Source organism: Camelus bactrianus, chromosome 19 (assembly GCF_048773025.1).
Source record: "Camelus bactrianus isolate YW-2024 breed Bactrian camel chromosome 19, ASM4877302v1, whole genome shotgun sequence".
In the NCBI taxonomy this organism is placed as follows: domain Eukaryota; kingdom Metazoa; phylum Chordata; class Mammalia; order Artiodactyla; family Camelidae; genus Camelus; species Camelus bactrianus.
Genome location: NC_133557.1, coordinates 47909650 through 47932944, shown reverse-complemented (window position 1 = coordinate 47932944; position 23295 = coordinate 47909650). Strand labels below are relative to the sequence as shown.

General features: G+C 38.3%; 1 protein-coding gene across 1 annotated transcript in view; it reads right to left on the bottom strand.

Moving 5' to 3' along the window:
* The window catches only part of LOC141574013 (protein sel-1 homolog 2-like), a 50585-nt gene extending 50181 nt beyond the window's left edge, over positions 1-404 (bottom strand). Inside the window, exon 1 of the mRNA XM_074346914.1 lies at positions 355-404. Coding sequence (XP_074203015.1) covers positions 355-404 — 50 coding nt within the window. The remainder of the gene's footprint in view (positions 1-354) is intronic.
* Positions 405-23295: the final 22891 nt, after the last annotated feature.

Here is a 23295-nt window from a genome sequence, read left to right as displayed (position 1 = left end):
AAAAAGCATTCTAAAACAACTACTCAAATTCAAATAATACCTACTTAATTTCATTTCAAATACCTAATTAAAGCCAAAGAGAGTATTTTTGTGCAAATGCTCAGATTGGTGCCTTAATTCTGCATTTCACTTAATGTGTAGGGACCACAATTTCACATAAGGTCCTCCCACTTGTTTAGGCTAATAATTTGTAGGATTCTTTAAACACCATTTGATCCTTTTAAAAACAAAAGCTTATGGGCATATAAGCTTATTTGTCATGCCAATAGGCTTTTAATGACAAACTAGATTTTGGACTATTTTTTTTTCAACCTGGAAATTTAACTTGACTTAAGTAGCTGGATAAAGACTTACTCTGCTTTCTGTTTTTGGCTTTTAGACTGCTGAAGAATCTTGAGGCCCATCTTAAAAAGCTGATCTCCTTCATCTATGGTATTTTTCTTTGCTTGCTTTCCTACTGTATATGAACAAACAAGAAAAAAAAACTATTTTTGTGTTTTGTATTTTATATGGTGGGTCCTTTTAAAAACATTTTAAAAGAGTTCTGTCTTTTTTATTTTATTATTTGGAGGGGTGGTAATTTGCTTTATTTGTCTATTTATTTAATGGAGGTACTGGGGGTTGAACCCAGGACCTTGTGCATGCTAAGCATGTGCTCTACCACTGAGCTCTACCCTCCCTGCTATGCTTTATATTTTAAAAAGGAATACGTTAATGTGCTGGCATATTTGTTTGGATTTTTCTTTCCTTATTTTTGAACCTCTACATTTCAAGATCACCTCACTTTTGGTCAGTTGGTATAAGCTGCCTACAAAGGTACCCTCTTCCTCTTTTTTGTGAAAGGGTCTTAGAGGGCAGAAGAGACAGAGAGAGCCTTCTGATGGTGGGAGGAAGAGAGATGCTCCCGGTGTGGGAAAGGGTGCAAAGTCTTGCAAGCAGGAGACAGGAAGCAAGGCCTCCAAGGCAGGGGGTTGCCTGGTGAACTATACAGCCTGGATCTTAGACATCAGGCTCTCAGCTCTCAGACTCCCTTGTCTGAACTAAGATTTCATGAGCAATGGGCATCTCCAAGATGACCAGTATGTACCTAGGACTGGAAGAGAATCTCCCTGAAAATTTTGATCTGCCCAAGGCTCCCTCCTCCTTCCCCAGAACCTTTCTAAGACCTTTCTAGCCTGATTGAGAACTTCTGGGGATGACCATCAGGAATGAGAGGGCAGAGTAGGTACACCAGAGCAGTATTTAGAACAACAGCAAGTGTGCAAAGTGGCCAACTAGATGAATTTGTATTTCACTGTTCGTCAGAGATATAATTTGTAAAGAGTTCTTGACATATTATTACTTCTGCAGTCTTATTATCATTACTCCATATCTAACTTGGATACTGTTATGGGCTGAAATGTGTCCCCCCCCCCCCCAATTCACATGTTGAAGTCCCAACCCCCGGTACTTCAGAATGTAACCTTATTTGGAGATAAGGTCTTTAAAGAAGTGATTAAAGAAATAAGGCCATTAGGGTGGAGCCCTAATCCAGTATGACTGGTGTCCTTATAAGAGGAAGAGACACCAGGGACATGCAGGCACAGGAAAAAAGGCCATGTAAGGACACAATGAGACCCTCTATAAGCCAAGGAAAGGAGTCTTAGAATGAAATCTACTCTGCTAACACCTTGAGCATGGACTTCCACCCTCCAGAACTGTGAGAAAGTAATCTGCTGTTTAAGCCACCTTGCTTATGGTATTTTGTTATGGTAGCCGTAGTGAACTAATACAGATGGCAACCCTGGAGCATTTGGAAAACAAATGTCCCTTCTCCCTGTGAGAAGAGATGTACCCAAACTCAGCCTCTGATCAGATCAGTAGTTACCTTCTAAAAGCAATAGGGGATGAAATTTCCCATGGGCTCTCAAGGTCTCCAGATGCTGGACATCTGACTTTCCCAAGCAGCTGAATGCCCAAGTAGCCCACCTTTGACAAGGCTGTTTTCTCATGATTATACTCAGCGTAGTGTAGTAGGTAGATCTTTCATGTGTCCAGCAATCCCCAGACCAACTCTCTGTTAGATAACGGGAGAAATGGGAATCTATGCCTTCTTCTGCTGACACTTCAATTGTAAATTTCTCTAACCAAGTCTATTTCTTAATGCCTGTCACTTGTCATTGTGAAATTCATGCAGAATCCTCTTGTTCCTAATAACTAGAAGCAAATCTTTAGAATAAAAATGGTCCACTTGCTTGTTTCAAATACTAATGAGAAAGAGGAGACCTGGAAACAACTTGTTCTCTGTCATTCATACATTTACTTGTTCACTTAATTGGTATGAGCTGAATACTTACCATGTGTTAGACACAATGCTAGATATTGTGTTTACAAAGATGACTGAGACACTGTCTTAGCTTAGCGGAGACAGACATGTTTACCAAAAAGTACAAGGCCATGTGGTAGGCACTATGTAATAAGGCACTGTGGGAGTACAGGAGCTTGCTTTGTTTGTAAGCAACAAAAACCTAATCTGATTGACTTAAGCAAAAGGAATTTATTAGGAGGCTGTTGAAAGCTCATGGAATCAATGGGGTCAGTCAGGAATCAAAGCATCTCTGGAAGCAGAGACAGATGCAGCTACTGGTATGGACTGGAATCCAATCTTTTAGGATCTTACCCTCTGTATTCTAGACTCCATGATGAGTCCGAAGGGTCTAGTATGGAAGACAAGGCTTTTTATTACATTCCTATAAGAACATATCCACTGGGGAGGACCTAATTCCTCACAAGGAAATTGGGATGGTGAGAAAGGTAAAATGGGTGATGGGAAGCCCACAGACAGCAAATGCTTACTTCAGGGCCCTTTCTGGCTTAGTGAAATAAACAAACCTTCACAGATGAAATGGCACGGTAGATAGTTCTTGAAAGATAGGTAGGAGCTTGTCAGGCCAAGAGATGAAAATGGCATTCCATTTGGAGGAAAATGTCTATGCAAATGAACTAGGAGGGGTGCAGTGTGTCTTACATGAAGACTGAGAGCTTGAGTGTCACGGTTGGTCACGCAGTCAAAGCTGGCTGCGGAAGTGAGACTGAGGACCGTGGACCGAGCAGGGACGAGGGAGCCAGAGGAGGGAACTGAGGTCACCGTGAAGATTTAGTAGGAGAAAGAGAGAGAAGACAAGTGACAGAAAGGCAGCTCTGATCAGAGACAACTGTTTCGGAGTTTGAAATTACATTGGTGAAATAGCTCTACACGTGACTGTTGAGTGGCTGAGGAGAAAGAGAGATGAAGATGATCGAAATTGATGTGGTGCAAAAAGTAAGGCAAGGTCTTGAACACGGATATTTAACCCTGCCCTCTCAGCGTGCTGGTGGCCCACAGCCATTGGCTGATTGATGTGGGATTATGAGAGCCCACCTCCCTCATCTGTGGGAAGGGGGCAATTCTCCAGTGCAATTCATTCTTCAAAGCCCTAAGCTTCTCCTGAAACTGTTTGCTCAGCTCCTTCCCTTACCCTGTCCTGCATTCCTCACGTTCTTTTATGTTTCACCAGAAAATCTAAAACCTTAAAATTTAAATTTAAGTATATGAGTACCATCTAAATTATCTAGAAAAATAAAAGGGAATAATAAATTCATTATTTTGAATCTCAAATTATAGTTGTGAACCACATAAAGGATCATGGAGTATTAAGAGAATGTCTTGACAATGAGAGTTAAAGAAGATGAATGTCTTGGTGTGACTAAAAATCAGGTGCTTTCACCAATAAAATGATACAGAGATAAAAATGGGAAAATCTTTGCCCTGCAGAAAATCTTGCCCACACAGACACTGCATCTGTCTAGTTTTGATCGTATTTAATATAAAACAACTTCAGCTTCTGATTTTCTGAATAATGCATCAGAAGAGCTCTTCACATTTGCCCTTAATATGTGCCAGCAAGATACAATCTCAGATAAGAAGCAAGAATAATGATCCATTTCTAAAAATAACATTCCATCCAAGAAAGAATGACTCAGCAGAGTTCAGTCAGATAAAGATGCGATCAACTCAAATACACTTGAATAGTGCAGAGATATTTACAACAGTCAAGTTTATACATTCTGTCTCTGGATCATTGTGTCAGACATAAATACCTCCAGTGGTATTTCTTGGATAAACAAAGTAGAAAAATATTTCTTCCTCTTCAAATATCTCCTGAGCAAAACTTGAAATAATAGGGATTCTGACTTAGACAGAATTCACTATCTAAAATTCTTAATTTAGCAGAAAGAAATAAGGGTTATAAAACAAGTGAAGAATCAAAAACAATATTTAGTGTTACAATAGGAGCTAATATTTATAAAGACTTGAGTCCTAGGCAAATTTCTCAGTGACTGTAAAAGGAAGAGTTATTATTCCCATAGTACAGGTGAGGTGATGTAGGCATAGAAAGGTTAAATAACCTATCCACAGTCATACAGTTGGTATTCAGTATAAGGATTTAAATCTAGGCAGTCTGACTCCAGAGTCTGTGCTCATACTGCTTCTTAGAGCTGCACAATGTGCAGAATCATGTGTTAAACACAAAGTTACTATCAAATGATAAAAATTTTGAAATAGGTCCAAAATACATTTAAAAAAATAAATTAAAAAATACGTTTATTTGTAATTTGTTATAAGTATTTTAAACAAGTTGTTTATTTATAGTAATACTTCATTTATCTATCATTATTGAGAAAGGTGTTTCATATAAATCATTTTTCCCATGAGATGAGTCATATCTCTTTTTATTTTGACTGTTTTCTTGTGGAAATCTGTCTGAAAAGGATACAATATATTCCTCCACCTTCCCCAACAGAAGCTAATGAGCATGATTTAACCTGGTCTTGATGATTCAGAGGATCATTATGCAGACCTGACAATACCTAGTCTGATTGGTTTGGCCATAATTATGTAAGAAGACAGTGCTGGTGGGAGGCCTTGGATAAGGAGAAGATCTTCAGTAATGAGTGCAAGCAGAAGGGGCAAGAGAAAAATGGTGACATGCTGTCCTCATGGCCCTCTGGGGGGTGGGGGAAGCAAGAGTACCTGCTGGAAGTGGCTGCGTTGACACTTAGCTGCACTTGCTAATTTGTAGCACCTTTGGTCACTGTTTTCCACAGGGTGCGTAAGATAATTTTAAGTGGTACACACACAAACTTTAAAACTTTGATATTTAACTTATTTAAATATACATTCATCTGTAGATTCTACTTGTGTAAATGATGTTTATTTCCACTTTTTCTTTAAAAAATTAACCATGAAATATTTTAGACATACAAAAAAAATCCAGAAAATAAAACATATCTCACTATTAACCCTCCTTCCAATCCCACACAATTTAACAGATGGTAACATTTGCCTTGTTTGTTTTAGGTGTCAACTCTAAGGAAAAAGAATGTACAGACACACCCAAGCCTCCTCCCAACATCCTTTCCCCTTGTTCCCTCTTTAGAGGTGGTTATGGTCCTGAAGTTGCTACGTATCTCTTTTACTACATACATATGTACCCAGTGTTTATTCTATACTTTATATACATGGCATCGTACTGTATATACTTTTGCAACTAGGTTTTTCACTTTTTGAGATTCATTCATCCTGATACAAGCAAGCTTCATTCATTCATTTTAACAGAGGAGAACAAACCTGACTCTATATTGGATCTATTCTTTTAACTCTTCACCCTCTGCTCTGTTGCCTGTGCTTAGTCATGCTGGGTCTGCACTTTTGTAAAAGAATGTTGCCTGTAGCCTGAAATATACATGATAGCTTATTCTCAAGCCTCTGACCTTTAAAGGTATAACACTTTTCCATTCAAATAGAAATAAAAAGTTCGGAACAGAAAACAACAATTGTATTGTTGAAGGTTTATAGGAATATTGTGCCCAGACCTACATGGACAGCTGCAAGAACAAAGGATTTCTAAACCAAGAAGTTTGCAACAGCCAGCCATACCTCTTCCCCATTTATAAAAGAAACCTAAATTCTAACCCAGGTAAGATGGTTCTTCGGGGCACTAGTCCACCATCTTCTTGGTCTGCTGTCTTTCTGAATAAAGACACTATTCCTTGCCCACTCTTGATTCACTGGCCTGGCGTGTGGCAAGCAGTACAAGCTTGGACTAGGTAACAAGCCCAGAGAAACTCTTTCCAGACCCCACAGGGTACTCTGGAGTTAACATGGTTCTTCTAACTCATCCAAAGTTAGGCTGAGATGGTCAGGCTTTTATGTTCCCTGAATTGATTAGTCACTGGAAGTGGACTGACCCAGGGAGGAGGCATAACTTGGACTACGCAGTTGTCTGCACCTGAGAAAGTCCCTGTGCAGTTGTCTGCAAACTGCACTCCCAGCAACTAGGCAAAAAGTCCCTCACTGAAGAGGGACTCTGAGTGGCACTTCTCAGAGTCCTCCACATACATTTCAAAGTCAGTAAAGTAAAACACAAATGATAAACTTAGCCTAGCTGGTCACAGACTCCAGAAGTGAGAAAACAGAATGCCACATTTGGCTTAAAGCCAGATTCCAAGATACCCTCCTTAACCAAGAACACAGAAGTGATGTGGTCTGACCACCAAAATTAATGACGATTAATTCAAAGAAATGCCAGGAGGGATCTGGTCAGGAAGGACAAAGAAGCTACTGTTTCAGTTGCCTGCAGGAATAGGCTCCACTGTTCCCACTGCATGATTAATTATTGATTCGTCTTGCTAACAATTTAATAAAGATAATTACTTTATTAGACTCAATTCTGACTCAGAAAGAAGAATTAGTTGTTGAAGTTATAGGGATAAGATACTCTGAGAGAAAATGAGCATGCTGTTAGAAAAAAAATGTAACGGGATGTGAAAGCATTGTGTTCAATTGTAAAATGCTATTCAAATGTACTTTAAAGATGTAAGGCTTTATTATTTTTATGTAGTACCTATATTGTAGTATATTGTAGAGAATGCTGAACTTGGAGTCAGAAGATTCAAGTTTACATCCTAGCTCTATATAGAAAGAAAAGAATTCAACTCCACTTAATTCAGCAAATATTTATTTATATTAAGTATGTGACAGATAGAATGCCAGGCACAGATCTTGCCTTGAAGTAAAGGGAATACAAATGCTATTGGCTATATTTCATAAAGTCTAGGAAAGGAAAAAGTGGTAGAGAACTGAAAACTGGTAAATAGTTCCTCTATTTTCAAGATTTGGAAAAATGTACTCATATTTTAGAACCAGCTTGATGTCAACCTCCTTAATTTTTCTTTAATTTTTTTGAAAAGATTGTTACCCACAGCCTGTGAACCTTGAGTTAAGGAGCTGTGATCACTAAGAATTAGGAAGTTTTTTTTGAGAATGTTAGGTTAAAATTCATTTTTCTTTTCTGAAGGGCTAACATGTCTGGGGAGTAGCATTTATATAAAACACCTAAATCCCATCTTTTATGATACCACTGCAAAAAAATGTTGAAATGGGAACTGAATGAGACTGGAATTTAACAAGGTTTTTAGTCAGCTCTATATCATATATAACCTATATTCCCAGGTCATTTCACAGCTTGTAAAGTTCAAACCTTCCTTCTAAGCAAGGCTACTTTTCCATGGCTTCCTCTACTTTGTTAACTCCTTGTTCCATAGGTTCCTGACACCAGGCTTCTGTGCAGAGTTGGAGGTGGGGAATCTGAAAGGGGTGTTTGCCTAACTTCTATCTACCAATGCTTATTAAGGCATCTTTCCAAACAAGAGCAGTGTACTCTATACAAGGCATTCTGGTAAATAAAATTTTAGTTTTTCAACCTCGTCACATGTAGATTTTTATGTTATCAGTGGGTGATTGTAATACTGGAGATAGAAATTTATTGTGCATTGTTGTGGGCTCTAGGCTCTAAACTTGGCCCTGTCTTGTTAACTTCTACAACAAGAACTTGGGCAAGAGATTGGAAGGCATGCTTGTCAAAAATTTGAATGACAGAAAACTAGGAGAGTTTGATTGGTGTAATCAATAGGCTGAAACAGTCCAAAATGAACACAATGAAACTGATAGACACAAATGCAAAATCTTTCACTTAGATTCAAAAATTTAGATGAACACGTAAGGATCAGGATATACCTGGCTATGATGGTCAACTTTATGAGTCTACTCGGCTAGGCTGCAGTTCCTAGTTATTAAATCCAACACTAATCTAGTTGTTGCTGTGAAGGTATTTTGTAGATGTGATTACAACACATAAGCAGGTAACTTTAGTAAGGCAGATTATCCAAGATCATCTTGTTTGGCCTGATTCAATCAGTTGAAAGGCCTTAAGAATGGAACTGAGGTTTCCCTGAAGAAGAAAAATTTCCACCAGTGAACAGCAGCTTCAGCTCCTGCCCAAGAGTTCCAACCTTCCCTTCTTTACAAACTACCTGGTAGATTTCGGACTTGCTCAGCCAGCTCCCATAATCGTGTAAGCCAATACCTTAAAATAAATCCTTTAATATGTATCTCCTACTGGTTCTTTTTTTCTGGTTGATCCCTGACTGATATACTGGCTCAGTACTTTTAGGTGGTAAAAGATTTCAGTTTGCTCTAAGTTTGTTATATGTCATCACTGTGAATAGGGGCCAGAAACAACTCACAGAATCTCAGAAATGATTTGTACGAGCCACAGTCTTCAGTGAGGTACTGTGGAGTCCATGTCCGTGACAGGATTGTTCTGTCCAGCTCCAGCTGCCTAAGATCTCTGTGGGGAAGTGACTTTGGTTTAACATAAGTCAAGAACTTTATAAGAAAGAGATGTATTAAATAATGTCACAGGCTGCCCTGTATGATATAGTGAGCTTAGTCACAGTTTTTATTTAAGTAGGAGCTGATGTCATCTGCCAGGAATATCTGGTGAAAGATATGAGACTAGATGATCTCTAAAGTTCCCTAATTCTAAGATTCTATAATTCTGCTTTCAATAACTATGCTTCTACTGCGTGTCACAAAAAGTCCTCATCCTCTTAGTTCGTGCCACTTAATTTCCCTTATCTGGAAAACCCGATGTGATGGTTGCCTTCTGATAGCCTTTCTGAATCTACTCCATCATGCTCTGTGCCCATATGGGCTTCTTCAAAGGGCCCTCCAGATTCTGGTTATGTCTGGCTGAGAGGCACCAGCCAGAAGTACGAAGAGCAGGAAGACAGTGAGGTGGAAGTATTTATTACCTGGCTCCACAAGTCTGGGTTGCTGCAGGCTGGCTTTGTCCCTTGACCTAAGGTCATGGTTCTGTCAGACAGCCCTCTCCACATACCTCTTGCTTTCTTTCTCAGCATTCCAGTTGCCACCACTGCCCTGAGACCCTTCAGATCTAGGGGTGCCTTGCCATTGTTGCTATGCTCCTGGAGGGTACTTTGTGGTTTCTCTACACCCCTGTCTGTACTTTTAAAAATGGGCCCTTGATTAAACTTTACTCATCTGACTCGATTTAAATGTGATATTTGTTTCCTGTCAAAACCTACCTGATACTTCAAGTACATGCATGTCAACATTTTTATGTCCTATGTAGAGCCAACTCTTCAAATGAGCAGTGAGCCAGTCTTTTGGAGTAAATGTGAGAAAAGATACTTTTAAAATGTTAAGATTAAAAAAAATTAAAAACCTCTGTCAAGGCAAGGCTCTTGTACAGATCAGGTAGAGACCAGGATCAGTAAGAGTCTTTCCTAGAGATCATCATATTAAGTGAAATAAGTGAGAAAGAGCAAGAAAAATACCATATCTTATCACTTATATATGGAGTCTAAAAAAAAATGATACAAATGAACTTATTTATGAAACAGAGACAGACTCACGGACATAGAAAACAAACTTGTGGTTACCAGGGGGAAAAAGGGATGGAGAGGGATAAATTGGGAAATCAGGATTTGCAGATACACACTACTATATATAAAACAGATAAACAACAAGATCCTACTGTATAGCACAGGGAACTATATTTAGTATCTTATAATAGCCTATAATGAAAAAGAATATAAAAAGGAATATGTATATATATGTAAAACTGAATCACTATGTTGTACACCAGAAATTAACACAACATTGTAAACTGACTATACTTCAGTTGAAAAAAAAAGAAGTAAGGGTTCTTTCAGCTCCAAAACTAACCTCTCTCTCCTCTGGAGTCCCTTGCTTCTCAGTTTCCATCTATTGTTCTTAGTAGTAGTGATCACTTTTGTATATTTACTTTTGTCAGAAAGAAACATTTTCTAATTTATGTAAACCTTGATGAATGGATATTATGACTTTTATAAGACAGAGCTTCTCAAATGTCCTTGAACATTTAGATAGGTAGTGATGAATGCATGTGTAGTCCCTAGAGGTCTGGGGGAGAGCAAGACATTTCTTTGAAGTCTTAGATTTGATAATTTAAAATGTGAATTTTGAAATTTACTGTATACATTACACTGTTCATTCTAAAATAAAAATGTTTTAAACTATTACCATTATTTATTTCCCTTAAAACCTTCCAGTAAATTTGGTGCTCAGGAAATTGAGCATCTTTACCATATAGTTCAGTATTTGCAGTAAACCATTTTGAGAAGCATGAGATTAAAATTTCTTGATACTGTCAGCTTACTTTTGTGGGATGTATATGATATAGTGGCACCAGCCGTCTAAGTTCAGATACTAGTTTCCCTAATAAATATTCATTTTATGATGCTAAGGAAATCATTTCTCTGTGTTTCAAGTTTCACATCCTATAAAGTGGAAATGGTATAACCTTACACTGAGCAAACATTAAAACAGTATGGGAGATGCTCAACTAGAGTTAGCTTATTGTTTCTTATTATTAGGTATAATATAACCAGTTTCATATAAGAGAAAGGAATCTCATTTGATGGGTGACATTTAAACCCAGAAGCTCTCTTAAACAATCTCTATCCACCTTATTTGCCAAATTAATCAATGATTTTCATGTCTTCTCTCCAGCTTACTGACTGACATCCACAGCATACTGAATGCTTGTGGCTAGTGGGATTCTCTTTAGCACAGGTGTGTATTTCTGTTCCCACCCTTTGCATAGTTACCAAAGATCAGGAGTGTTTGTTGACAGACCTATTTGTACCAATTGTACTATTATTGTAATTACAGAATTTAATCAAACAGTATGTAAGTTGATCAAAACATGTGCAAAAAGAAAATGTGTTTCTATGTAAAGTAACTGAAATATTATGAAAAAACTTGATAAAGGAGAGCCACTAAAATTTATCAAATTTATTTGTAGATAGAGAATTTATAAATGACTGGGGGGAGAGTCTGCAAATATATGGAAGGATTCTGCCCATAGTTCTTCCATATATGTTTTTAGTTCCTCATTTAAAAATCTGAGATGGGAAACCATAGATGATAGTGTTTTAGGTGGCTTATACAGAAATGCCAATCAGTAGATGAATGCTAAATAAAAGGCAGGCCATGTTTCTGTGTTAAAAAAATGGTCAAATATATGTTTCAATATATATGATTTAGATTTAAAATAACTTTAAGATATGTACGTATCATTTTTATAATGCCATTAAAAATGATATTAATTTTCTTGCAAAGATTCCTTCTCTTAAATAAGATATTAAGTGATAGAAGTTTATACACATCCGTTAGAAAAGGAAAAGCTTTCATGTGTCAGACTTAAATGTTGAAAATGAGTCTTAAATTTTATAATCTGAGCACCAGTTAACTCCTGCACACAGACTCTATGGATACATTGTTTATATTTTCTAGACTCTTCTTGCATCCAGAGAAATCAACGAATCAGATATGTCTTTACTAGAGAGAAGTTTAGATGCTAGACTAGAAAAAAAAGGGCACTACATTAACTCTGATTTTCTTTAAAGTATGAGGATTTCTGTTAGAATATTTGATAAATGTTTTAGTCACATAATCATGGAGTTTTTTTTTAATCCATGAGTTCTAATTATCAACCTTTTTATCATCAGTACAAATTCTAAATCAAGTCAGGGGACAGAAGCTGACAAAATTTAAGGCTTCTGTGTGTATAAATCTTCATGACAATATCCTAAGACTTTTTGGAAAGTAGCTCTAAAATTTGATTTTAAATTGCATGAAGTCATTTTTAATTTACATGTGAGAGGGAATTCTACTTACAATGATTTTTCTCTCTTTTCCAGAGATCTTTATTTTGAATTTCTTTTATTCCTAAATTATGTTGATTCTCCTTTTTTTCTAAGAGATTTTCTTTTTCATTGATTACATTAATCGAGTTTCTTCGTTCCAATATATTTGATAAAAATAGCTTGATTTCGTTCACTGATACCTACAAAGAAACAGATTTTTGCTCATTTCTCATGTGCAACTTTCTAATATGAAACAAGTGACTCTAAAAAAAAACAGCTTTACCGACATATAATTCATATACTGCAATTATAAATGTATCACTGTACATTTAAAGTGAACAATTCAATGGTTTTTAGTATAGCCGCAGGTATGTGCAACCTTTACAACAGTCAATTTGAGAACATGTTTATCACTTCAAGAAGAGATCTTGAGTCCTTTAGCCATCACCCTCCCTATTCTCCTATTCTCTCCACTCCCAGTCCCACGCAACCACTACTCTATGTTCTGTGTCTTTACACAGTTCTTGACTCTGCATTTTCATATGAATGGAATCCTACAGTGTATGCATTTTCGTGACTGACTCCTTTCACTTAGCATAATGTCTTCAAGTTTGATCCATGTTGTAGGCCTGTACCAGCACTTCATTGCTTTATATGGCCAAATATTATTCTTCATATGGATATTCTGCATTTCACTTACCCATTTGTCTGCTGATGGACATTTGGGCTGTTTTCACCTCTTGGCTATTATGAATAATGCTGCTATAAATGCTGCTATAATCATTGATATACAAATTTCTACGTAAGTACAGGAGGACTTTGTGATTCTCCTTATTGTAGGGCTGCCAGATTCAGCAAATAAAAATACAAATGCCCAGTTAAATTTGAACTTCGCTTAAGCAATGGTTTTATTAAAGGGTCAGTATGTGACAAATATTGTATGTTAACAAATGGACCCACAGTGATTATGGCCCAGAATCAATAGGCAGGTGTGTTCAAGTCAGTGGCAGCTCTGCTCTGCGCTGTCATTCAGGGACCCAGGCAGACAGAGGCTGAGCCAGCTTCCACATGTGGACTCCAAGGTTTCCCTGAGTGTTGATATCTAGCAGACAGAAAGGGAAAGGGCATGCATGATCACATGCAGAAAGCATTTTTGTTTTGCTTTGTTACATTTGGTTTGGTTTGTTTAATTTTCTTTACTAGGCTGGACTTGGAAGTGGCACATACTGCTTTCAGCCACTGTCCATTGGCTGAAGCTGCCACATGGCCCCACTCCACTGCCAGAGGAGCTGGGAAACAATCTATCTGGGTATCACGAAGAAGAGAACGTGGACTTTGATGGGCCTCCAGCATTCTTCGGTACAATGGGATTATCATATGTTATTGCCATTAAAAGAAACAATTTTTCAAATCAAAAATAGCCAACAGCTAAATTGAGGAGGCAGGACAAGCTTGGCAAATGCCTCTGACTGTCTAGTGTTCCTGTCTCCCCTTTTGACAGAGGCTTCTGTTTCCTGATTCTGAGTCCTCTCTCAGCCAGCGGGAGTGGGCAGAGCAACAGCCAGCCAGGGAGTATCAGGGGGCCTCGGCAGACAGAGAGCCTTCCTCCAACTCTGAATCTGAAGACTGTTAAATTCAATAACAAGTTTTTATTAAGTGTCTATCTCAGGCCCTAAGAGCTGGAAAGATAGCCATGAACAAAGCCAGTCTCTGCCTTCATAAAGTTGATGTTCTGGTGGGGAAGAGAGGAGTCCACTGAAAAAAAAGGAGGTTTGAAAAAACAAGAGTAAGGGGATGGAACTGATCAAAGTTGGTGTTATTTGATATGGGATGGTAAGTTCTCTGATAACATTTGAGTAGACCCCTGTGTGGGGAAGGAGGTATTTAGTCATATAAATACCTCAGGAAAGAGAGTTCTGGCAGGGGAAATAGCAAGGGCAGATACATTGAAGCAGGAGCACGCAGATGTGCAAGGAGCAGATGCACAGGATTAAGAGTGGGAGGAAAAGAACACTTCAGGGACTCCTGTAATCAACCAGGTGAGGGATGATGTGATGCAGATGAGTGAGGAAGCAATGGAGATAAACTATATGGAAGATTTGGAGTATGTTTTGAAAGTAGTGCAGATAAGAATTAGATATAGACTGACACAAGGACAAAGTTAGAGATAACGACTTGTTTTTTGGCTGGACCTGCTGAGCGGATCAAGGTTCTAGTTACAGGGATGGAGAAGAATGGGGAGAAGGGAGAAGTACTGGAGGAAGGAATCCATCTCACCTCATCCACACATGTACCTGTATGTGTGATAATGTCTCCAAGTTGTGTGACTATATATATGGAAAACCAAAATGTTTTGGGTTTTTGCCTAAGAGGGAGTAAGTGTGAGTCATGTTTGCTGTGGGATGGGAAGCGAGCATCATTCCTTGGAAATGGCAGACAGCTGAGGGGTTAAAGAACTGAAGGTAAGGATTCTTTGCCTGTCAGACTTACTTTCCTTAGGGCTCAACAGCCAAAGGCATATCTTGCTTTCCTTAACTATCTATGTCCCTTTTTCTTTCCTGGCTCACATGCCCCAAAAGAGTTGCTGTTCCTTGGCTCAGTGTAATGGCCTAAATTCTGCTGAAAAACCTCTCGGGAAAAAGAGTACACGAAAGGTTAAGAGCTCATTGAAAGCATCGGTGAGAACGGTAGCAGTGACAAACCAAGACCAGCTCAGCACTTCCTCATTAGTGGCCCTTGTCCAGGGGGATGAGTGAGGTGCTACAGGGCTGTGACAGAGAGAGGAAAATAATCTCTGGCAGCCCAGCCACATAAGGTCTTGAGGTAGGAGGACTTGGTCCAGCCTGTAGCCTTAACGAAGCTGGCATGATTTTTCCCATGAATGAAAAAAAAAAAAGCAAATTCTCTCAGCTTCACTTAAAGTCTACAGAATCAAAGATAGTGAGGGTGAATCCAAGCAATCCACGTGTTAACAACTCCTCTGGGTGATACTGATGCATGTGAAAGTCTGGGAACTGCTGTGTTAGGTCACAGTGAAAAAGGAAGACAGAAAATTAAAGTGGAATTAAAGTACACAAATAAAATAATATAGAAATTTCTGGAGGATCAAAGCAAGATGGTGGAGTAGAAGGACGCTTGTAGCTCACCCTCTCCCACAAATACACCAAAACTCACATCTACAGACCCACTCAGCCAACCAGAGAAGCTGCTGAACTCCGACAGAACACCGCCCTCTTTGAAAGACAAAGACGCCAAAAATCTGGTAGGAGAAAAGGAAAAGAGAAAGAAAAAAAAGCAAAACAATGCAGGACCGCTCCCGCTGGGAGGGAGCGGCAAAGGAAGAGTGATGCTCATTCGCTGGGTCTCCCCTCTCCAACGGAGGGGCCAGCAGGATGGAGGGGGAGCCTCTGAGGCTCAGATCTGCCCCAAGCACCCCTTGACTAACAGAACTGAGTTAAATGGGCACAAAGGGTCCCCGTGACACCCAGCCCGAGACATGAACCGGCAGCTGGGGCTGGGACAGGCTGCCCAAGCCAGGCGGAGGACAGGGGCAGCTGCACTGAGGCAGCCCTGAGGGACTGCAGAGGGCTGCGTGCCATGCTAGGAGGGGATATGGAGCAGAACAACCTTAACTGTGAAAAAAGCAAAGCAATACGGCTGGTGTGCCCTGGGTGGAGGGGAGCCATAGCCTTTGTCTCCTCGGAACTGCGCTGCCATTACTGGTGCATCTTTCGAGAAGAGAGGTGGGGCACAGCCACAGCCTCCATCTTCTCTGGTGCACAGTGCCTGGGTGGGGGTGGGGCTGAGAACTGAATCTGCACCCGGGGACTCCCACAACCTCCTAGGCAGGACTGAGACTTGTTTACAGCCCGAGGCAGATAGGATCTTTCTGCCCTGGCACCTCAGAAAACTCGCGCCACCAGGACAAACAAGGAGCTGAGATTTGGCACGGAGCAGGGGCAGGGCCATTCGCCATTCTGCACTCTTCCCCAAGACCACCTTCAGAGCACCGACTGGAGGCGGAGCAGGCAGCTGCACAGAGCAGCGGGTCGACCGGCACCAGGAGAGGGCAGGCAGCCCCCCACCTTCCTGGCAGGAACGCAGCACCTGACTACGGCGCTGGGAAGGGGCACGATCAGCCCACCTGCCTCACCCGAGCCCAGCATCTGACTGCAGCACTGGGAGGGGGAGTGACCTGCCAGCCCACCACGTAAGAGCTCAGCACCAGACCCAGTGTTGGGAGGGGGTGCGATATGCTAGCCAACAGCCACTGGGAGCAGCACAGACGAGGGCGCCAACAGAGGGCCTCTGGAAACAGCAAGCTGAGTTTGTGAAACAGGGTAAAGACACAAAGACCTTTCAATAAAATCATTAAGAGCATACCATCTCTAGGAGAACTAGATAACTGATATTCCTTAAGCCACAGTGCCAGAGATATGAGCAATATGAAGCAGAGGAACCACTCCCAATTAAAAGAGCAAGAGAAATCCCCTGAAAGCACAATCAAGGAAATAGACATTGATGGCCTACTAGATCAAGATTTCAAAAAAGGAGTGATTAAAGTACTGAACGAATTAAAAGAAATAGTGTCTAGAGATATAACATATGTCAACAATGAAATAGAAGCTATAAAGAAGAAATAAGTAGAATTAGTAAACTCATTTGCTGAGATGAGAGCTGACCTAAAGGCTGTACAAAGAAGGCAAGGTAATCCAGAGTAACGAATAAGTGACCTAGAAGCCAGGACAACACAAAGCACCCAATCAGAACAGCTGAGAGAAAAACAAATAAAAAACAATGAAAACAATATAAGGGGCCTATGGGATAATATAAAGCGTGCCAATCTTCACATAATAAGGGTTCCAGAAGGGGAAGAAAGAACAAAGGGGATTGAAAAGGTATTTGAAGAAATCATGACTGAAAACTTCCCAAACCTAAAGAAGGAATCAGATATCCAAGTACAGGAGGCTCAGAGGGTCCCAAACAGGAAGAACCCAAACAGACCCACACCAAGACATATCATAATCAAGGTGGCCAGAGTCAAGGATAAGGAAATGATCCTAAAGGCAGCAAGAGAAAAACAAAGGGTGAGTTACAAGGGACCCTCCATAAGGCTCTCAGCTGATTTCTCTACACAAACACTACAGGCCAGAAGGGAGTGGCAAGATATATTCAAAGTCCTGAATGAAAAACAGATGCAGCCTAGGATACTCTATCCAGCAAGGCTATCCTTTAGAATAGAAGGAGAGATAAAGAACTTCACAGACAAGCAAAAGCTAAAAGAGTTTAGTAACACTAAACCCATGCTAAAAGAAATATTGACATGTCTACTCTAAATAGAAAAGAAGCAGGATGCTACAAAAATGAGAAACTCATAACTGGAAAGGAGAGAACTGCCATGAATTACAAGAAGAATAAACACAAAATTGTAAAAGAAGACATCTAAATCATTAAGAGTGGGAGAGGGAGGCAAGGAAAGCCACTGTGGAAAACAGTATGGAGATTCCTCAAAAGACTAGGAATAGACTTACCATATGACCCAGGAATCCTGCTCCTGAGCATAAGTCCAGAAGGAACCCTACTTCAAAATGACACCTGCACCCCGATGTTCATAGCAGCACTATTTACAATAGACAAGACATGGAAACAGCTTAAATGTCCATCAACAGGTGACTGGATAAAGAAGAGGTGGTATATTTATACAATGGAATACTATTCAGCCACAAAAACTAACAACATAACACCTTTTGCAGCAACATGAATGTTCCTGGAGAATGTCATTCTAAGTGAAGTAAGCCAGAAAGAGAAAGAAAAATACCATATAGCTTATATGAGGAATCTAGAAAAAAAAAAAAAACCAACAGAAATATAAAACAGAAACAGACTCATAGACATAGAATAGAAACTTGTGGTTGCCAAGGTTGTGGGGGGTGGGAAGGGACAGACTGGGATTTTAAAATTCAGAATAGATAAACAAGATTATACTGTATAGCACAGGAAAATATATACAAGATCTTGTGGTAGCTCATAGCAAAAAAAAAAAAGTGACAGTGTATATATATATATATATGTTAATGTATAACTGAAAAATTGTTCTCTACACTAGAATTTGACACAACAGTGTAAAATGACTATTACTCAATAAAAAATGTAAAAAGAAAAAAAGAAATACCAATGCTGAAAGAAATAAACACTAGTGGACCCACGCTAAAAAAAAAAAAAATTCTATCACTCATCAGACAGTGAAGATATTTACATATGTAGCAAGGACTTGCATTGAAATTGATGTTGTTTGGATTATGGTTTTCAAACAGGAATTTAAGTTACAACATTACTCAAGCTTTCTAGGTCTTAATTAAATGTGTGTATATATATATATATATACATTTATATATATATAATATGTGTGTGTGTATATATGTGTGTGTGTGTGTGTGTGTGTATATATATATATATATATTTGGGAAAAAAGGATTGACATTTTAAAATTTGAAAATCTTACTGATTTAGCAGTTTTTCTCCCTTAAAGTAAGATTTTATTTATGAGATGCTTAAGTTGTAGCAAAGTTGTGTTTGGTAATGGTCTTACTATTTTTCATTTTTTCCTAGACTATATTCAGGTAAGGATATAAAACAATCTTAGAATAATTTTTCCTAATGTGCCTAAGATTTTTTTTTAAACAAAGCAAATGTGAAAAACAGCCACATCTAAGTTAAAAGAATCTTTTACGGAGAAGAAATAACTCATTCATCAGTAAAAGTATTTCTTTCTTTTGGCAAAGACAATGCTAATCTTTTTATTGTGTATTTGTACATCTGTCTCCCAAAGTCACCGAATAACAATAGCAAACATCTAGCCAAGGATATCTTTTGAAATGCGGGAAAATGGTGAAGTAGAAATAGGGGAAAAATGGCACTAATGGAGTGCCAATATAACATTTCTATTAATTGCTAGATGCTTTATAAGGGTAGATTTCTGAATTTAAGAGCACATTAGGAACTGATACATACTGGAGTATTTATATTCTGCATTTTTACGTGCAAAGAGAAGAAAATTAATTATAAACATACGGCCATATTAAGTATTCATGTACAGGAAATAGATTATTAAAAATCAAAAGATAAATGAAGAAACCTATTTTTGTCATTAATTTCAGCACCTTTTTTTTCTCATAGCTTTCACTAGAATTGCTGACATAGCTTCTGTTCTGTCCCTGATATAAATATTCCTAAACAATAACATTCTTTTCCTTAACAAATATTTATCAAGAACTTATTATATTTCAAGACTAATCAAGGCTCTGAGATATAGATGTGAACAAAAAAGTAAAGAGCCTGTACTCATGCAGCCTACTTTACAGTGGGGGAGTCAAATATAAATAATGACATGGATACATAAAGACATGTGGTGACAAAACACAGGAAAATCCAATCAGGGTAAGGAATTAGAAAGTGATGGAATATGCTATTTTAGATAGGTTATTAGGAAAAGTTTTGTGTTTTTTTAAAAAAATTTTTTGAGGGGAAAACATATGAGTAGAAACCCAAATGAAGTGTGTGTTGAGGGCAACAAGTCATGTGATTGTCTGGCAGAACACCCCAGGCGGAGGGAACAGTGAGCCCTGAGGTAGGAGTATACTTGGGTATTACAACCATAGTATGGGGGCCACACTGGCTGAAATACAGTGAGTAATGGGGAGAGCAGTCAGAGCTCAGATAAAGAGCAAAGATGAGGCCGTGTAGGGCCCTGCAGGACATGATAAAGGACTTGATTTTGTTCTATGTGTAATGGAACTCATTATTTGAGGTAAAATATACTGTGGCTGGGCGAGAATGTAGGCAAAAGACCAGAGTGTGACTCCCACAGAATCTAGATAGGTGATGTTGTTGGCTGGCGGTGGAGTAGTTAAGTGACTGGATTTAAGATATATTTTAAAGACCAAGACAGCTGGGGTATTAGGTATGAGAGAAAGAAGCAGAGAGTGCCTTTAAGGTTTTTACCCTAAGCATCTGGTGGATGAAGGAGCCATTTAGTGGAATGAGAGAAGGAAAGATGCAAGGGAGAGTAATAGGTTTGGGGTTGAGAAAAATCAAGAGTTCGGTAGTCAATATGTCAAGTGTCAGATGTCTTTTAGGCATCGCAGTAGAGATATGGCTTTGGCCACTTGTGTCTGGAGTTGAGGTGATATATGTGGTTATAGATGCTGGTACACTGAGCTGCTGGGGTAGGTGTAGAATCACTCTTCAGACTGTTTCTGTTTTTTTCAATGAGAAAAAAACCACAGCAAAGACATGAGTTGAGAGTGAGGGACAGATGTGTTGGATTTGGGAAATGAAGAAATGAAGATTTGAAACAGTAGCCTTAGATGTGGGGGCTAATATATTTGACTAGGGAGATGTTCAGATTTGCAGGAAAACACTGAAGGGCCTGCTTGGGGCTTGTGGTCATGAAATTAAAATTAGACTGATTGCCTGATTGTGTTTATTTTTAGCCACACTCAGCTACTCAGGTGCAGAATTAAGTAGGTGGAGAACTGCACTCAGTCAGGGTTGAGGTTTTACCACTAAATTGGATGGAGGGCAAGAGGAATAACTAAATGGAAGGTCTCCACAAGGCAGTGATATCACTGGACCCCAAACCCTTATCTGCAATTCCAAAATCCAAAAATATCTGAAGACTGTAAGCTCTTCCAACAGTTTGGTGATCAAATTCAGTTGGTAGGAAAACTTGTCTGGATCTGATGTGAAGTTACTTATGTTTTTATTTACTCCACTTGGTGTGAATATTCATATATTTGCCTCATAAATATTAATATGTTTGAAAACAACATATTTCCCCAGTCTCTGCTGGAGGTATTCTATAATATGTGATATGTACGTATCTGTGCGTGCATGTGTGTGTGTGTGTGTGTAGTATTACATTCCCACAATTTAAAAAACCCTGAATTCTGCCTCAACTCTTCCCAAAAACTGAAGAGGAGAGAACAAACACTTCCAAATTCATTCTATGAGACCAGCATTACCCTGATACCAAAGCCAGACAAAGACACTACAAGAAAGCTGCTGACTAATATTCCTGATGAATGTTGAAAAAATCTTCAAGAAAACACTGGCGAATAGAATTCACAGGACATTAAAGGGATTATACACCATGACCAAGTGGGATTTACTCCTGAAATGCAACATACAAGAATCAATCAATGTAATAGAACATATTAACAGAGTGAAGGGGTAAAAAACCCCACATGATCATCTCAATTGATGCAGAAGAAACTTTTGACAAAATCCAACACCTTTCATGATCAAAACACTCACAAACTAGGAAAAACTACCTCAACATAATAAAGGCTATATGTGAAAAACTCACAGCTAACATCATACTCAACAGTTAAAGACTGAAAGTTTTCCTCAAAGATTAGGAATAGGCAAGGATGCTCATTCTTACTACTTCTATTCAACATTAAGTATTGGGAGTCCTAAACAGAGCAATTAGGCAAGAAAAAGAAATAAAAGGCATCTAAATTGGAAAGAGGAAGTAAAATTATTTCTGTTTACTGGTGACACAATCTTTTATGTAGAAAACCCCAAAGATCCCACAAAAAAACTGTTAGAACTAATAAGTGAATTTAGCAAAGTTGCAAGATACAAAATCAATGCATAAAAATAAGTTGCAGTTCTATATATTAACAAAGAACAATCTTAAAAGGAAATTAAGAAAATGATTCCATTTACAGTTGTAGCAAAGGAATAAAGTACTTAGGAACAAACCTTACCAAGGAGACAAAAGGCTTATACATTGAAAACTACATAACGTTGTTAAAAGAAATTAATGAAGACAAAAATAAATGGAAAGACATCACATGTTCATGGAATGGAAGATTTAATTTGTTAAAATACCAATACTACCCAAAGTTATTACAGATGCAATGCAATCCCTATCAAAATCCCAGTGGCATTTTTTTTTTCCCCAGAAATAAAAACATCCATTCTAAATTCATATGGAATTGAAGGGACCCCGAATAGCTGAAACAATCTTGATAAAGAAAAACAATGTTGTGTCTTACACTTGCCAATATCAAAACTTTTTACAAAGCTACTGTAACCAAAATAGTATAGTAGTGTCACTAAGACAGACGTGTAATTGATCAAATAGAAAGCTAAGAAATAAACCCTCTCAAATATGGTCAAATGTATTCAACAAGAGTGCCAAGACCATTCATTGGGGAAAAAGAGTCTTTTCAAAAAAATTTCATGGGAAAATTGGATATCTAGATACTAAAGAATAAAGTTATTCTCTTGCCTTATGCTATATACAAAAGTAAGCTCAAAGTGGATTAAAGACCTAAATGTAAAACCTACAACTATGAAACTCTTAGAAGAAAAAATATAGGGAAAAATCTTCATGACATTGGCTTTTGTAACAATTTCTTTGATATGATACCAAAAGCATAGGGAACAAAAGTGTAAATAGATAAATTGGACTACATTAAATTAAAAACTTCTGTGCATTAAAGGACACTATCAACAGAGTGAAAAGGCAATCTATGGAAGGTAGAAAATATCTGCAAATCATATATATACATATATATAAAATAAGTGATTAATGTCCAGACTATATAAAGAACTCCTAAAACTCAAGAACAAAAAACCAGGAATTCTATTACCTGGGTAAAGCACATGAATAGACATTTCTCCAAAGAAGATATATAAATGACCAACAAGTACATGAAAAGATGCTCAACATTAGGTGCCATAATCATTAGGCAAACACAAATCAAAACCACAATGAGATACCCCCTCACATCCATCTGAATGGTTACTATAGAAAAAAAAAAAAAAAACAGAAAATATCAAATGTTGTCAAGGATGTGGAGAAACTGGAACCCTTGTGCGCTATTGATAGAAATGTAAAAATGGTGCAGCTGTTGTGGAAAACATAATATGGAGGTTATTTAAAAAATAAGAATTACCATATGATCTAGCAATTCCACTTTTAGGTATATACCCAAAAGAATTGAAAATAAGATCTTGAAGAGGTATTTGTACACCCATGTTCATAGCAGTATTATTCACAACAGCCAAAAGTTGTTAGCAACCCAGGTGTTCATTGACAGATGAATGGATAAGCAAAATGTGGTATATACATACACAATGGGAAATTACTCAGTCTTAAAAAGGAAGAAAATTCTGATATATGCTACAACATGGATGAAACTT